The sequence below is a fragment of the Gigantopelta aegis genome, chromosome 9, assembly GCF_016097555.1.
Source record: "Gigantopelta aegis isolate Gae_Host chromosome 9, Gae_host_genome, whole genome shotgun sequence".
Classification (NCBI taxonomy): domain Eukaryota; kingdom Metazoa; phylum Mollusca; class Gastropoda; order Neomphalida; family Peltospiridae; genus Gigantopelta; species Gigantopelta aegis.
This window is the reverse complement of record NC_054707.1, coordinates 20,804,293-20,821,737: the sequence shown is the minus strand read 5'-3', so window position 1 is coordinate 20,821,737 and position 17,445 is coordinate 20,804,293. Positions and strand designations below refer to the sequence as shown.

At 41.5% G+C, this 17,445-nt stretch overlaps 1 protein-coding gene across 3 annotated transcripts; it reads left to right on the top strand.

Annotated features, from left to right (window-relative positions):
* Positions 1-397: 397 nt before the first annotated feature.
* On the top strand, positions 398-16,935 carry LOC121380509 (calmodulin-2/4-like). Of its 3 annotated transcripts, none has more exons than XM_041509348.1 (3): positions 398-599; positions 13,960-14,069; positions 15,581-16,935. In XM_041509348.1, the coding sequence occupies exons 1-3, from the start codon at positions 435-437 to the stop codon at positions 15,789-15,791; spliced, it is 486 nt and encodes a 161-aa protein (XP_041365282.1). In that variant the 5' UTR covers positions 398-434; the 3' UTR covers positions 15,792-16,935. The 3 variants fall into 3 exon arrangements, with proteins under 3 accessions (XP_041365282.1, XP_041365281.1, XP_041365283.1); XM_041509347.1 differs by lacking the exon at positions 398-599 and adding an exon at positions 4,310-4,595; XM_041509349.1 differs by lacking the exon at positions 398-599 and adding an exon at positions 7,395-7,619.
* The last annotated feature ends 510 nt before the right edge of the window (positions 16,936-17,445 follow it).

The window sequence follows — 17,445 nt, the reverse complement described above, 5'->3', positions numbered from 1 at the left end:
ACTAACGGTTAATAACAATGCCCTGAGATGTCATTAAATTATTATTTTTATTTGTCTCCCCCCTCCCCCCCCCCCCTTCTTTCATTCTGTTTTTCAGGTTTTGTTTGAATTAAAATGTTCTTTGTGTGGCCCAGTTTTGAAAAGCTAAACCGACTGAGAACCATGTGTACATTAGCCTACTCCACCAACGTGCATTCCGAACGTACCTACTGTTCGTGTATTTGCTAGTTACTTTGCATCACAAACACCAAACTGGTTTGTTGGTTTTATGTCGCAGAAAAAAAGGCTATTGCCGGGGTGTTTGTTCTTTATATATTTCACTCAGTTTGGTTTCCGTCGCCATTCACTGACGAACGCAACAACTGCTAACTTTGTTCTTCAAAAAGGAGTTTAAATAAGGTTTTTTTTTAAGTTTAAAAAAGAAAGTAAGCATCATGGCCAGTGAAGCACCTTTGGACAGATCTGTTAAGAAGATAAGGGCGGTATTCAAGCGCTTGGCAGGGAAGCATGAAGACCCTACCTCTATAACCTGTTTTGAGTTCGTTTCGGGTATGCAGGCCGACCCGCAGTTTGAACACATGACTGTGGATGAAATCAAGGTAAGTCGGCCTTAAGTCCAGCCAGATTGTAGATGAAATCAAGGTACGTCAGTCCTAAGTCCAACCAGACTGTGGATGAAATCAAGGTAAGTCAGCTTTAAGTCCAACCAGACTGTGGATGAAATCAAAGTAAGTCAGCCCTAAGTCCAACCAGACTGTGGATGAAATCAAGGTAAGTCAGCCCTAAGTCCAGCCAGACTGTAGATGAAATCAAGGTAAGTCAGCCCTAAGTCCAACCAGACTGTGGATGAAATCAAAGTAAGTCAGCCCCAAGTCCAACCAGACTGTAGATGAAATCAAGGTAAGTCAGCCCTAAGTCCAGCCAGACTGTAGATGAAATCAAGGTAAGTCAGCCCTAAGTCCAACCAGACTGTAGATGAAATCAAAGTAAGTCAGCACCAAGTCCAACCAGACTGTAGATGAAATCAAAGTAAGTCAGCCCCAAGTCCAACCAGACTGTGGATGAAATCAAGGTAAGTCAGCCCCAAGTCCAACCAGACTGTAGATGAAATCAAGGTAAGTCGGCCTTAAGTCCAGCCAGATTGTAGATGAAATCAAGGTACGTCAGTCCTAAGTCCAACCAGACTGTGGATGAAATCAAGGTAAGTCAGCTTTAAGTCCAACCAGACTGTGGATGAAATCAAAGTAAGTCAGCCCTAAGTCCAACCAGACTGTGGATGAAATCAAGGTAAGTCAGCCCTAAGTCCAGCCAGACTGTAGATGAAATCAAGGTAAGTCAGCCCTAAGTCCAACCAGACTGTGGATGAAATCAAAGTAAGTCAGCCCCAAGTCCAACCAGACTGTAGATGAAATCAAGGTAAGTCAGCCCTAAGTCCAGCCAGACTGTAGATGAAATCAAGGTAAGTCAGCCCTAAGTCCAACCAGACTGTAGATGAAATCAAAGTAAGTCAGCACCAAGTCCAACCAGACTGTAGATGAAATCAAAGTAAGTCAGCCCCAAGTCCAACCAGACTGTGGATGAAATCAAGGTAAGTCAGCCCCAAGTCCAACCAGACTGTAGATGAAATCAAGGTAAGTCGGCCTTAAGTCCAGCCAGATTGTAGATGAAATCAAGGTACGTCAGTCCTAAGTCCAACCAGACTGTGGATGAAATCAAGGTAAGTCAGCTTTAAGTCCAACCAGACTGTGGATGAAATCAAAGTAAGTCAGCCCTAAGTCCAACCAGACTGTGGATGAAATCAAAGTAAGTCAGCCCTAAGTCCAGCCAGACTGTGGATGAAATCAAGGTAAGTCAGCCCTAAGTCCAACCAGACTGTAGATGAAATCAAAGTAAGTCAGCCCCAAGTCCAACCAGACTGTAGATGAAATCAAAGTAAGTTAGCCCTAAGTCCAGCCAGACTGTAGATGAAATCAAGGTAAGTCAGCCCCAAGTCCAACCAGACTGTAGATGAAATCAAAGTAAGTCAGCCCTAAGTCCAACCAGACTGTAGATGAAATCAAGGTAAGTCAGCCCCAAGTCCAACCAGACTGTAGATGAAATCAAAGTAAGTCAGCCCTAAGTCCAACCAGACTGTAGATGAAATCAAGGTAAGTCAGCCCCAAGTCCAACCAGACTGTAGATGAAATCAAAGTAAGTCAGTCCTAAGTCCAGCCAGCTGTTTGCGAACAATTACTATTTCGACTGGTTCTTGAATTAGTCATTTGGTTTAAAGTGAAGCGCATAAACCAGTCTAGCGGACGTTTTTCTGTTCGGTCTGGCTAAACTCGGCCCAGTTATTTTTGTGCGTCTTCAGGGGGCCGAGCGCTCGCGAAATATTTGACTGGTATATCATCGGCTTCTATCATATCAAATTCATCGTTAGGCGCAAAAATCAGTCTAGGTTGCGACCGCGAGCGCTCGCACTCCTGAACATGCCTCTGGAAAATAATATTGGAATGAATGAATGAATGAATGAATGAATGAATTAATTAATTAATGTTTAACGACACCCCAGCACAAAAATACAACAGCTATTGGATGACAAAGAATATAGATAATAAAGGAGACAGACTATAACGTAGGCGAGGCGCAGCGTAAGTCAGCTGCGTGTACTTTGATGGCAAATGAAAATGTTTCAAGAGTGTAGACTTTTATATGTATGATCTGCAATAACATTAATTGTACTATGTTGCGAGAAATTTCAATCTCTGAAAGTGAACACAATGCACCGCGTCACTACGTCGCGCTACGCTATCTTATTTATTTATTTCTCACATTAATTACAAATTAATAAAATATTAAAGGTGCAGACCCTAGTTTCAGCCCGTAAAAATGGACACCAAGTTTTAGTTAATCTACGAATCTGCAACACATATTTGGATATGGTTATAACAGAGAGAAGCTAAAGTATGTGATATTTAAATAGGGAAAATACCATCAAAAATAACTTGAGCATGTCTATTTAACCATTACTTCTTAGACGAACGCGCGTTTCTTAAAACTAGGGTATGTCGCTTTAGATATTTCCACTAACAGGAAGATTGAAGTAAAACGAATGGATATTTAAATCCGTGTCTCTTGTATGTGCCTATATCTAATCAAGGTCCAAGCACGTCCGTCCTGTGCCCAGTCTCTAGCAAAGCCAAGGGACGGGACGAAGCTCATTGGTACAGCGTTCGCTTAATGCGCGGTTGGTCCAGGATCGATCCCCGTCGGTGGGCCCATTGGGATATTTCTCGTTCCAGCCAGTGCACCACGACTGGTATATCAAAAAGTCGTGGTATGTACTACCCTGTCTGTGGGATGGTGCATATGAAATATCCCTTGCTGCTAATCGAAAAGAGTAGCCCATGAAGTGGCGACAACGGGTTTCTTAACCATATGTCTGACGCCATAAACCGTAAATAAAATGTGTTGAGTGCGTCGTTAAATAAAAAAAAAACATTTCCTAGCAAGGTCAATGGTTGGACGTAGGACAGACGTATTTAAATCCCATGGTTGGTATGTTGAGAACAGCCATGTAACGATTGCCCACATACAAGATGAATCATTTACAACACGCTGTACTGCATGTAACATTAATGTACTTATTGTTATTTCAATATGATCAATAACAACCAACAGCTGTTCTGTGCACAACTATTTTTCACCTTTGTTCAAATGTCTGGTTCTCCAAGCGTGATTCGTGATGTCGTGGTTAAGCCATCGGACATAAGGCTGGTAGGTACTGAGTTCGCATCCCGGTACCGGCTCTCACCCAGAGCGAGTTTTAACGACTCATTGGGTAGGTGTAAGACTACTACACCTTCTTTTCTCTCACTAACAACTAACCGCTAACAACTAACCCACTGTCCTGGACAGACAACCCAGAAGATAGCGTGTTTGAACCTTAATTGGATATGAGTACGGAAACACGTTAATGAAAGAAAAATAAAGATTTATATTAGGGTTTTTTCTTTGAATTCCATGTAGGCATCTGTGTGACTCTTGTCCTTAGCATTTCTGTTCGATGTCATCATTAACAAGTTTGAAGTACTCAATAATGTTGGGATTTTTCCTATGTGACACATGTATCTAATTTTAAGACGAACTCAGAATTTGTACTTTCCTCTACGAACATACATTCTCAACGCGCCCCTACTTTTCTATTCGTTAGTCACTTTGCACGACAGATCGCCACAGCTGAATTGCTTTTATGAACTGAATTTACCACGCACTGAGCTGTTGCCTCGGGAATTGTCGCCTCCTCCTTACGTATATAAATATAGATTCCCGTCTCCGCTCTCTCGTCGTCACTCTTCGGGTCACTGTCAAAGCACGAACTTTACCGACTGTTACACTTGTTTTCGTTTTAAAAAAAAGACAATCCTTCTAACTTCTGCGGATACATCATGGCTTCAGATAAAGCTCTAGAGAACAGTATTAAGACCATCAAGTCCGTATTTCAGCGACTGGCTGGAAAACATGACGACCCCACAACGATAAGCTGTTTTGAGTTTGTTACGGGTATGCAAGCCGAAGAGCAATTTTCGCATATGTCGGTGGATGAATTGAAGGTAAGTCACAGTAACTGTTACCTGGGCGATACGAACACCGCTGTTAGTTTACATGTATGAGTGTCACCTGTGTTTGAGGGCTATGACTATAGGTTAAAGGTTTGTTTTGTTTAACGACACCACTAGAGCATACTGATATAACTATAGGTGTCGAGACATTATTGTGGTGGATTAACGGATTCAGGAATAAGATCTCTCTAAGTCGGTCGGTCGGTCTCGGCCTCTCTCTCTCTCTCTCTCTCTCTCTCTCTCTCTCTCTCTCTCTCTCTCTCTCTCTCTCTCCCTCTCCCTCTTTTCTCTCTCTCGTCGTCTTTCTCTATCTCCCCGTATTCTCTCTCTCGTCGTCTTTCTCTATCTTGCCGTATTTATCTCGCTCTCTCTCTCTCGCCGTATTTCTCTCGCCGTATCTCTCTCTCTCTCTCTCTCTCTCTCTCTCTCTCTCTCTCTCTCTCTCTCTCTCTCTCTCTGTCATAAATTTAACGCAAGGCATGAACTGTATGCAGGAAAGGGTCACATGACACTTGCAATATTGTTAAAGGGCTTTTGGCGCCAAGCGTCTGCCAAGCTTCGTTCTTTTCGTCAATAAAAATTCTCATACTCATACTCATCGGTGGACCCGTTGGGCTATTTCTCGTTCCAGCTAGTGCACCACGACTGGTATATCAAAGGCAGTGGTATGTGATATCTGGTCTTTGGTATGGTGCATATAAAAGATCCCTTGTTACTAATGGAAAATTTAGCCGGTTTATTCTCTAAGACTACGTTATATCAAAATTCCCAAATGTTTGACATCCAATAGCTGACGATTAATAAATCAATGTTTTCTAGTGGTGACGTTAAACATAACAAACCTGTGCGCGGTTCATTCTCGTGTTGTATAAATGAACTATCAAAAGCAGGGGCGGATCCAGGATTTTGTAGAGGGGTGACAAAATGATAAAAAGGACAAGTAGTTTAAATTTGTCAAAGGCAAAGGCAAAGGGAGAATTATGAAAAAAAAATTTACTCAGAGGCGCGTTTATAAGGCAGTGTAGTGTATATTGGGGAAGGGACGAAACCCAGTGGTAAAGCGTTTGCTTGATGCGCGGTCGGTTTCTCCTGAATGCCGTTCTCGTTGTTCATGTAGCGTCTCGCAGCTGTTGTATGTGACGCTGAAATCGCATTTGCATTTTCTGTTGTTATCTTATGCTCATTTTAATAGCTTCCGGGGTGCTTTGAATGGCAACTGTACACTAAATAAATGCCGTCCTGTGTAGCTCACCTCTGGTCCAATACAACTTCTCCTGAATGCCGTCCGCTGTAGCTCACCTCTGGTCCAATACAACTTCTCCTGAATGCCGTCATGTGTAGCTCACCTCTGGTCCAATACAACTTCTCCGGAATGCCGTCCTGTGTAGCTCACCTCTGGTCCAATACAACTTCTCCGGAATGCCGTCCTGTGTAGCTCACCTCTGGTCCAATACAACTTCCCCTGAGTGCCGTCATGTGTAGCTCACCTCTGGTCCAATACAACTTCTCCTGAATGCCGTCCTCTGTAGCTCACCTCTGGTCCAATACAACTTCTCCTGAATGCCGTCCTCTGTAGCTCACCTCTGGTCCAATACAACTTCTCCTGAATGCCGTCCTGTGTAGCTCACCTCTGGTCCAATACAACTTCTCCTGAATGCCGTCCTCTGTAGCTCACCTCTGGTCCAATACAACTTCTCCTGAATGCCGTCCTGTGTAGCTCACCTCTGGTTCTCGTTGTTCGTGTAACGTCTCGCAACTGTTGTATGTGTGGGGCGGGACGTAGCCCAGTGGTAAAGCGCTCGCCTAATGCGGTATCCGTCTAGGATCAATCTCCGCCAGTGGACCCATTGGGCTATCTCTAGTTCCAGCCAGTGCACCACGTCTGGTATATCAAATACCGTGGTATGTGCTCTCCTGTCTGTGGATGTTGCATATAAAATATCCCTTGCTACTAATGGAACAATGACTATAATATGTCAAAATTACCAAATGTTTGACATCCAATAGTCGATAATTAATAAATGAATGTACTGTCATGGTCTCTCTCTGTATGTATGTCTGTCTGTCTCTCTCTGTATGTATGTCTGTCTGTCTCTCTCTGTATGTATGTCTGTCTGTCTCTCTCTGTATGTATGTCTGTCTGTCTCTCTCTGTATGTATGTCTGTCTGTCTCTCTCTGTATGTATGTCTGTCTGTCTGTCTCTGCACCGACCAGTTATCCATAACTGGTTCAACAAAGGCCATGGTTTGTGCTATTCTGCCTGTGGGAAGCGCAAATAAAAGATCCCTTGCTGCTAATCGGAAAGAGTAGCCCATGTAGTGGCGACAGCAGGTTTCCTCTCAGAATATGTGTGGTCCTTAACCATATGTCTGACGCCATATAACCGTTAAATAAAACATTTCTCTCTCTCTCTCTCTCTCTCTCTCTCTCTCTCTCTCTCTCTCTCTCTCTCTCTCTCTCTCTCTCTCTCTCTCTCTCTCTCTCTCTCTCTCTCTCTCTCTCTCTCTCTCTCTCTCTCACCGCCTTACCATCCAACGCGATCTGGATTTCGGTCATGTTGATTGATGACTAATCTCTTCCTCTTGTGTTGATGTATCCTGCTACATTTCCCATTATGCAAACGTACACTATAAGATTACGTAAAGTCGTTATTCCTTCTATGTTCTATTGTCCACTAGTCTTGTTCATAACCATATAATAGCACGAGTTGCCTTTCACTGGCAACCGAAACGCCAGGCTAGAATGTTTTATGACCATAGCCTTTTGTGATTATCGCAAGCCGCCGACTCCTGTTTTCAATCGCCAGTCGCAGTGTGTCCCTCGACAGAAACGGACTGACCACTATCTCCGATAACACCATGTCGAGCCCTGGACGCTATATTGAGGAAATCAAAAAAGTCTTCCGACAGATGGCATCACTGCAAGGCGATGCGGGAACAGTTAGCTGTTTTGAATTTGTCAAAGGCATGCAGGCGACAGAACAGTTCCAACACTGTAGTGTCGACGAATTGAAGGTATGGTGTGGTTATTTAATTGGTGATTCTGTGGTGCAAGATGTTAAGTCCGAATATCGATCTGCGCAGGGCACCGTACCGTATACATATAGATAGCAGTCGGTCAGTCTTTCCCTTTTACCGTTACTTTACATCTATCAGTTTAACCTGGGTTTGTTTTAGGACTATAACTCAGTGTCGAGATATTATTATGGTGGATTAATGGATTCAGGAATAAGATCTCGCTAAGTCAATATCTCTCTCTCTCTCTCTCTCTCTCTCTCTCTCTCTCTCTCTCTCTCTCTCTCTCTCTCTCTCTCTCTCTCTCTCTCACATGTCTATCTCTTCATTCTTCTCTCTCCTTCTCTCTCCATCTCTCTAACTCTCTCTTTCTCTCTCTCTCTCTCTCTCTCTCTCTCTCTCTCTCTCTCTCTCTCTCTCTCTCTCTCTCTCTCTCTCTCTCTCTCTCTACTTTCGACAAAACGTACCTTCAGCAAGCTCTTGCTTCATTTAAACAAAATAACTTTGTAAATTATCACTACCTTGTCTTGCATTCAGCCTGTCAAACTTCCCGGACCATGCAAGTTGTTTTGCGTTGCACTGTACTACTCCGAATTGCCATGCCGTATGTTACATGGCCTTGCCTTGCCTTTCGTTCCATTGCATTATGCATTGAATGACATTGCTTTACTTTGCATTTGAATGCGTCATGTATTATCATGTAATGCATTATGTACTAGTTGTATCGTATTATATATTAGTATTACACTGGTTGGTTTACCCAACAATGACTATTCTCGCTCTAGCCAGTGCACCACGACTGGTACATCAAAGGCCGTGGTATGTGCTATCCTGTCTATGGGATGGTAGCAAATAAAAGATCCCTTGCTGCTAATCGAAAAGAGTAGCCTATGAAGTGGCGACAGCGGGTTTCCTCTCTATATAACTGTGTGGTCCGTAAAAATATGTCTGACGCCATATATCCGTAAATGAAATGTGCTGAGTGCGTCGTTAAATAAAACATTTCCCTTCCTTCCAACAATGGCTAATGCTGTTATATGTACTCGTAACTGTTCAGCCCACCCACATGTGACAAATACTGAAATAATTCAGGGACAGTTGTGTTGCCAGTCACATCGTATTTTAGTCATAGTGTTCAGCCAGTTATGAAAGACGCACAAAGAACCCCACCCGCATAGACTGATAACAAAGTCGAGAAGGAAGTCACACGAATGACATTTTACATAAAGAATATTACACGGCTTGCCGTTGTATACCATTTATCTTACAGCGAGATGTTTTTTAAAATGTATCTCACGAGCGAATTGTTCTAGTTCTTGTCTTATTACAGGTCCGTTGGAACATGGGGACTGGGGTGGGGTGGCTCTGCACCATCCCCACCCCCACCCCTCTCTCTCTCTCTCATGAAAATGTACAGGTTTTTTGTCCAAATTTGTATATTTAAAAGTAAAAATATGGCTTGTGCTCCCTTTCCCCCACACACACACTTTAGAGTCTGTGACCCCCCCCCCCCCCCCACACACACACACACACTAGAACATGTGCTCCCCAAGATATGGTTCCCATGGGCTTGTATTATATTCATTGTTGAGCGTTAAGCTCTCCTGCATCCATTTAACGCAGGGCTTGAGATGTATGCACGATAGGGTCACATGACACTTGCAGTATTGTTAAAGGGCTTTTGGCGCCAAATTTGACAACATCTGCCAAGCATCGTGCTTTTTGTCCATAAAAATAAATAATATAATAAGTTACTAATCATTTTCATTTTTCCAGAACACAACACAAGCTTCGGGTTTTTAACCATTAAAACAAGGTATTCGTCACGGGCGAATGATCAAAGGGTATGGTGTGTCACTTTCACGAGTTGTCAGCTGGTAAACTGTGATCATTGAGCCTTGTCGTTTTCTCCCGCACCTGTAGGCAAATAACTCCAGTGTTAGCATGATCTGTCACGTGTCCTTAGTCTCGATGGCGCATTCATCTTGTGGTTGCACACCACCATTCAATTTTAAATTAATTTCAATACAGTTTCTTTGTGAGAATATATTCTGTGAAAAAAAATATAGAACAGTGTCGAAAGGGCCATGAAACAGCTATTTTTAGAAACTGCATTAGCTTTCTAACTTCCAGGCAAAAGAATTTTGATGTTATATAGGTGGAAGAATAGCATTTGCACAGTTGTCATTTAGTACTACAAATGGCAAATAACTTAAAACCAATGGGTTATTTAAATACTACAGGCGTCAACCTACTTGTAATCATCAAAGAAACACATGAAAAGGCATTTCAGTTTATCCTAAACCGGTCTATATTAAGCAGCTGCTGCAAGTAACGACCAGACAGATGGTGGTGTGGTGCCATGTGTCATGTCATGCCATAGGGTTTAACGTGCACATTCAGAGCAAGCTGTTGTAGCGCACGCCTGTCGTGGGCGCAAGTGCTTGCGGAGCAAGCTCTGTCGTCCAAGACAGAAAGTTGCGGGGGGGGGGGGGGGGGAGAGGAGGGACCGCCTGCACTGGCAGGTGCAAGGGAGCACCAGCAGTCCGACCGGGATCGGTAGCAGGCGGGGGGGGGGGGGGGGGGGGGGGGTGCTATGGAATTTTGAATGGAGCAGTTAATATGCCAAAGAGAAAAGGTGCGCAGTTTTGATTTGAAGGAAGTTTGGCGCAAATTTTGAATGGTCAGTCTAAACTGTAAAGGGTAGTAGAACTAGTATAAGTTTTGATTTTAGTATATCGAGAGTAGCTCGTTCAGTGCCATGTCATGGAGAGGGATTTATATAAGCACATCCCTCGCCTGAGGTGCTTGGGTAGTAGGATCGAATCTTCTCGGTGGACCAACAGGAGTTTTTTCCAGTCCCATCCAGTCTCCGCGTGGATCAAAAGCCGTGGCATGTGCTGTCTTGTCTGTTAATATAAAAGATCCCTTGTAGCTAATGGGAACATTTTGTAGCTTTCCTCTGAAGACAAAGTGTCAGAATTAACAAATGTTCGACATCCAATAGCTGATTTTTAATTAATCAATATGCTCTAGTGGTGTCGTTAAATGTTTTTCGATCCTGTTAAAGTTGATAGGTATTGAAAGGAAGGAACTGTTTTATTTAACGACGCACTCAACACATTTTATTTACGGTTATATGGTGTTAGACATATTGTTAAGGACCACACAGATATGAGAGAGGAAACCCGCTGTCGCCACTCCATGGGCTACTCTTTGCGATTAGCAACAAGGGATCTTTTATATGCACCATCCCAAAAACAGGATAGTATATACCACGGCCTTTGTTACACCAGTAGTGGAGCACTGGCTGGAACGAGAAATATGATAGGTACTGTGTTTGTATGTTACTGTAGGCATTGGCTGTTCAGTAACGGGTTCTGGTACCGGCTCCCAACCCAGAGTGAGTTTTCACGGCTCGTTGGGGAGTTGTAGGACTGCTACGCCGACTTCCCTCTCACTAACCATTAACAACTAACTATTGGCCTCCTGTCGTCGATAAACAGCCTAAACAGCTGTAACTGAGATGTTTCCGCGTGCTTTAACCGTAAAATTGGGGATAAGACGTACCCTAGTGGCAAAGCACACGCTTGATGTGCGGTCGGTCTAGGATCGATCCCCGTCGGTGAACCCATTGGGCTATTTATCTTCCAGCCAGTGCACCACGACTGCCGCTGGATAAAAATGATTGTAGTTGGGTCAAAGAAATATTTTTTACTTTTCAAGTTTGTTTTTATTTGTTGTGACTGGTTTAAAATGTTGCAGGCAGGCTCACAGTTACCACAGGTGAGTATTTCAAAATTGCTCTAGGTACTAAATATCTTAAATTCGAGTGTGGCTCTTTCTTTCACAGTTTGGACACGGTGTCGTCCTAGAATATGACTTAAATGCTGCAGGTAGGCTCAAAAATTGCCGTAGGTGATCAAACATCTTTTAAAATTGCTGTCGGTACAAATTCTCAAGTTCGAGTCAGGCTCTATCTTTCACAGTTTGGACACGGTGCCGTCCTAGTATGTGACTTAAAATACATCTCTGACCCGGATGCCTGAAATGTAATGACGGCAACAACAGGACAACCGGAAATAGGCTACAACAGGACTGTAATAGCCGTTTATAAAATGAGCAATCGGGCAACTAAATTATAAGTTTGACATTTACCGTAGTTGTGTGCATGTTGCACTTAACGACCTGTCAGTTTTGCAAAACCGTTATTTATCAGACATTTAACCTTCCTATGTGCACATACAAGAATAGCGTTTAGAAAACCTTTCTTTCATATACGCGAAGAAAAAATAGCAGCATGACGAAGCAGACGTGATTAGAATGAATATGTTCTCGAACTTCCTGTGTTTGAGGAAATCAAAATAATCTAGAATTTATGCATCTTTTCAGTTGGTCAAGTCAAGGTTAAGGCAATTTAATCGTTTAATTTAATGTTGTGTTGAGTATATCGTTTGCGTACATTGCAGAGCCTGCGGAGTTTATTTGAAAGTGATGTGAGGGTTGGGGGGGGGGGGGTATTGTCAGTGCGATGACACATGAGATGGAAATTTGAGGGCCCGAAGGGCCTGAACCCCTGTTCCGATATGGCACTCCCAGCCTTCTGAGTACAATAATGGGGAAAGAGGTGAAAGGGGCATGGTTATAGGGACACAAATGATGGTATATAAAAATAACGATAATAATACATTGGTTATAATGCCAAAACAAATACATTACTAATCTTTGACCGATTTTGACTCTTGCTTGTCAACGTATTGTATCTTTCCTAATATCCCGCCGTAGCTACAGCAGCGCCATCTATACCAAAAATAATGCTGCGCCGCTTCAAATAATAATATTGTAAGGTACCATGACATGAGGGCAGGGGGGCAAAGATAAAGTCATAAAAGTTGCCTTGGCTATATGGAAAATGAAAAAGAAAGCATTTAAGGTACCAAGGCAAATAAGGGGGCACCATGGCCAATGAGGAGATACCATGAGAAAATGTGCTCTAGTGGTGTCGTTAAACAAAACAAAGTTTAACTTTTAAATCTCTTTAATACTAGATTGTATTGTCCTTCAATTTATAATTCTTCTGTACTACATTGTTTGTACGTTAAGTAAAGAAAGGGACACTTTTCCAGCCGAACTATTTTATGGCGGAAGAAAAATGAGTTGTGTCAAAACACCAGCGACAGAATTACGTGTACAGATCAAGAGGTGCCTGGGTTGAGGTCACACTGACATGATACATGAGACTGTTGGGCTGGTTCAGTAGAGCAAAATGTCTCTCCAAGCATGAATCAGTCGGCCTACACAAGCCCGTAAAAAGCTTTTCAAAAGTTCGCTATTCATTAGTTAAGGTAACTTTTCGAGAATTATTCAGTGTAAGGATGCATAGTAATTATCTTGACATCCTATAGCCGATGATTAATAAATCAATGTGCTCTAGTGGTGTCGTTAAACAAAGAAATTACAAATGTGTAATTGTCTTTAAATGTAGCAATGAAAATACGTATTTTATAAGCAATGAATGTCCGCTTTAAATATCTGATATCTACCCATTGGGCTATTTCTTGTTCCAGCCAGTGCACCACGACTGGTATATCAAAGGCCGTGGTATGTGTTATCCTGTCTGTGGGATGGCGCATATAAAAGTACCCTTGTACTAATGGAAAAATGTGGCGGGTGGTTATATGTCAAAATAACCAAATGTTTGACATCCAATGTCCGATGATTAATAAATCAATGTGCTCTAGCGGTGTCGTTAAACATTTTTTTTTAAATCGACAACTAATATTTCAAACACATTAACTCACTGGCATATCTTTGAATGTAATGGGCGTATAAAATATGATACTGTGAAATCTATAGCTATCTAGGAGCGTGATGTGCCATCTTGTCTCTGGGGAAAACGCGTAATAAAAGATCCATTGCAGCTAATGGAAAATGTAACTGGTTTACTCTGAAGATCGGGGCTAAGTTCAGCCAGACCGAGCAGAAAAACGTCCGCCTGACTCGTTTATGCATTTCACGGTATACCAAATGACCACGTCGGCCACGAATCAAATAGTTCGCGAGCGTTAGCCAAACGTTCGCTGGCTGAACTCAGAATTAAGAAATGTTGAAAATCTATCAACCATTGATTAACTGGGACCTAATTCACTAAACTCTCACAACTTTGCGATCTCGCAGGGCAATGCAAAATGACATGCAAAGACGATATGATGTTGCTTAAGAGAGCCTAAGAGAGCTTTGTGAATACGGTCCCTGATGATGCTTTTGGGTGTTCTTTAGTGGTGTCATTAGACAAAAGAAACTCGATTTTGATTTGTTCCCTTTTTTCATGTCATTTCAGGAAATGTTTTTTGACGTTGCCGCTGATGGTGTTGTTGGAGAACAAGACTACATGATCACCGAGGAGGAGTTTATAAATGCGCTCACGTTGAAACACCCCAAAAGTGTCCAGTACGTTACAATACTAATATAATTACTACTTCTTCTTTTAAAAAATGTCCAGTATGTTACAATACCATTTTCTTCTCTTTCTTTAAATTTTTTTATTCTTTACTTCACTTGTCCAGTACGTTACAACACTTTGCTACTTCTTTAAAAGTGTCCAGTGCCTTTCAGTACACTTTACTTCTTCTACTTCCTCTCTCCCTCCCTCTCTCCTTCTCTCTCTCTCTCTCTCTCTCTCTCTCTCTCTCTCTCTCTCTCTCTCTCTCTCTCTCTCTCTCTCTCTCTCTCTCTCTCTCTCTCTCTCTGTTTCTGGGTCTCCGTATCCTCCCCCCTCTCTCTCTCTCTCTCTCTCTGTCTGTCTGTCTGTCTGTCTGTCTCTGTCTGTTTGTCTGTCTGTCTCTGTCTCAACTCAACTTCAACTCCAGCCTCTGGTAATACTGGTTACGGCTGTTAGGTACCGAGTTTGCAGCCCGGTACCCACCCAGAGCAGGTTATAACGAAGCAATGGGTAGGTGTAAGAAGACCACTTCAGCGACTTCTCTCTCACCAACAAACAAACCACTAACACACTGTCTTGGACAGACAGCCCAGATAGCTGATCGATCAAGGGTGTGTGCCCAGGACAGCGTTCTTGAACCTCAATTGAATATAAGCACGAAAATAAGTTTGAAACGAATGGACTGCAACTCTCTTCTTTTTTTTTCTCTTGCTTTATTCAGACAAGCCAAAAAATAAGTTTGAAACGAATAAATTACAACTCTTTTTCTCTCATGTTTTATTCAGACAAGCCAAAAGTAAGTTGAAACGAATGAACTACAACTCTTTTTCTCTCTTACTTTATTCAGACAAGCCAAAAATAAGTTGAAACGAATCAACTGCAACTCTTTTTCTCTCTTGCTTTATTCAAGCCAAAAATAAGTTGAAACGAATGAAGTATAACTCTTTTTCTCTCTTGATTTATTCAGACAAGCCAAAAGTAAGTTGAAACGAATGAAGTACAACTCTTTTCTTCTCTTTTTTCATTCAGACAAGCCAAAAATAAATTGAAACGAATGAACTACAACTCTTTTTCTCTCTTGCTTTATTCAAGCCAAAAATAAGTTGAAACGAATGAAGTACAACTCTGTGTCTCTCTTGCTGTATTCAGACAAGTCGAAAATAAGTTGAAACGAATGAACTACAAATCGTTTTCTCTTGCTTTATTCAGACAAGTCGAAAATAATTTGAAACGAATGAAATACAACTCTTTTTCTCTCTTGCTTTATTCAGACAAGCTAAAAATAAGTTGAAACGAATGAAATACAACTCTTTTTCTCTCTTGTTTTATTCAGACAAGCTAAAAATAAGTTGAAACGAATGAACTGCAACTCGTTTTCTCTCTTGTTTTATTCAGACAAGCCAAAAATAAGTTGAAACGAATGAACTGCAACTCGTTTTCTCTCTTGTTTTATTCAGACAAGCCAAAAATAAGTTGAAACGAATGAATTACAACTCTTTTTCTCTCTTGCTTTATTCAGACAAGCCGAGCTGAAAGCCGCTTTCAAGGAGTTTGACACTGACGGAAGCGGAGTGATCACCGCTGGCGAGCTGAGGACGAAACTGGAGGAGCAGGGCTGGAAGTTCAACGACGAGCAGTTCGAGCGCTTGACCAAGCAAGCAGACGTCAACGGCGACGGCAACATCAGCTTCGAGGAGTTCGTCAATGCGTTCAAACAAGACAGAGAATAAGTGTCTACTTCCACATCCTCCACGTTTTGTTTTTTGTCTGAACACTGTACGACTAATTATACCACATACATTCTACTGTAGGGACACGTGTTTAACAAAGTGGGTGCCTAAACCTCTTTTTTGATATAGGCACAGGAACAGTAATAGGTGCGAGAAGCTGTAACACAGTGTGTGTTTATTATCGCTTGTGAAATTACTTATTTACAGCAAAGAGTCAGTTTTTGAAAACTTACGCGTGCAACGTTACGCTGTCTAATAATATATATCGTTGACGCATTTCTGTATTTCAAAATGGTGGTTTATTGACAAAAGCACTTACAATTTTGGATAAGTTGTTTTGAATTAAAGAAGCTGAGGCTAATATTTGGCAAATTAAATTAAATTTTAAATTAAATTAAATTAAATATTAAATTAAATTAAATTAATTAAATTAATTAAATTAAATTAAATTAAATTAAATTAAAATTAAGTAGTATTCTTGCTATATTTTCATATGAAGAACACTGAAAATTGTTTCTTTCTTCTTCTTTTTTTACATTTTGATACAATTATTTCACTGAGACGTTATGCCTCGTTTCGTGATCAGGTACAATCATTTTATTTTTAAAAAGCAACAAAAAATGTGTGCCACAATGACCTAAATTTGACAAAAAAGGAAATTAAAAACGAAATTAAACCAAGAGGTAAGGCCTATACACACGTATACACGTTTCAATATGGCGGACACCAACAATCAGTTTGTACAAGATTAATACCAGTCTTGAGTTTTAACTGAAAGAAAATGTGACTACCTTATAAATTTTATAACCAGAGCTCGGTATGGAATTTACTTCCTACCTCATGGTGAAAACCTCTTCCTGGTTTACATGTTCCCTACGTATTAGTATGTTTCCGTGCTGTATTAATTACAAGTACTTAAAAAATACACCTTTAGTCGTTTAGATCAGAGGACCTCTTTGAAGCTTTTGTTCACAAAGCAAAATTACATTCAACGAAAAGAGAGAGGCAACGGAAATACAAGGAAGACGTAGACGCCGTTGTTGCCTTCGACATTTGGTTGTGATCGGTTTGTCGGTTGTGAAAAGTTCCAAGAACACACTGCTTTTACTATCTTTTAAAAAATAAAAGTTAATTTTTAAAAGTATCATTTGTTGATTTGGTTTTATAAACGTGTGATAACATAACGGATGATATGGCGTATACTCCAAATGTTAAAGCGGTCATAATGGTTGAACGGCGTCTCTTTTCCTAATTCTAAATGGTACCCTCTTGAACTGTTAAAATCGTTAATAAAAGTTGTTCTTCGACAAAGGACCTATGCATAAATTTAAAAATACAATCTCAAGTACATTTGTTTTTACTATCACTGGCGTAGGAAGCGGGGATGGGGGGGGGGATGTGCCCACCACTTTTCTTGAACCAGTAGCAGCAGCGGGATATTGGTCAGTGGTAAAGCGTTCGCTTGATGCGCGGTTGATTTGGGATCGATTGGGCTATTTCTCGTTTCAGCCAGTGCTCTGCGACTGGTATATCAAAGGCCGTGGTATGTACTATCCAGTCTGTGGGATGATGCATATAAAAGATCCCTTGCTGCATTACGAAAAATTTAGCGGGTTTCCTCTGATGACTACGTGTCAGAATTACCAAATGTTTG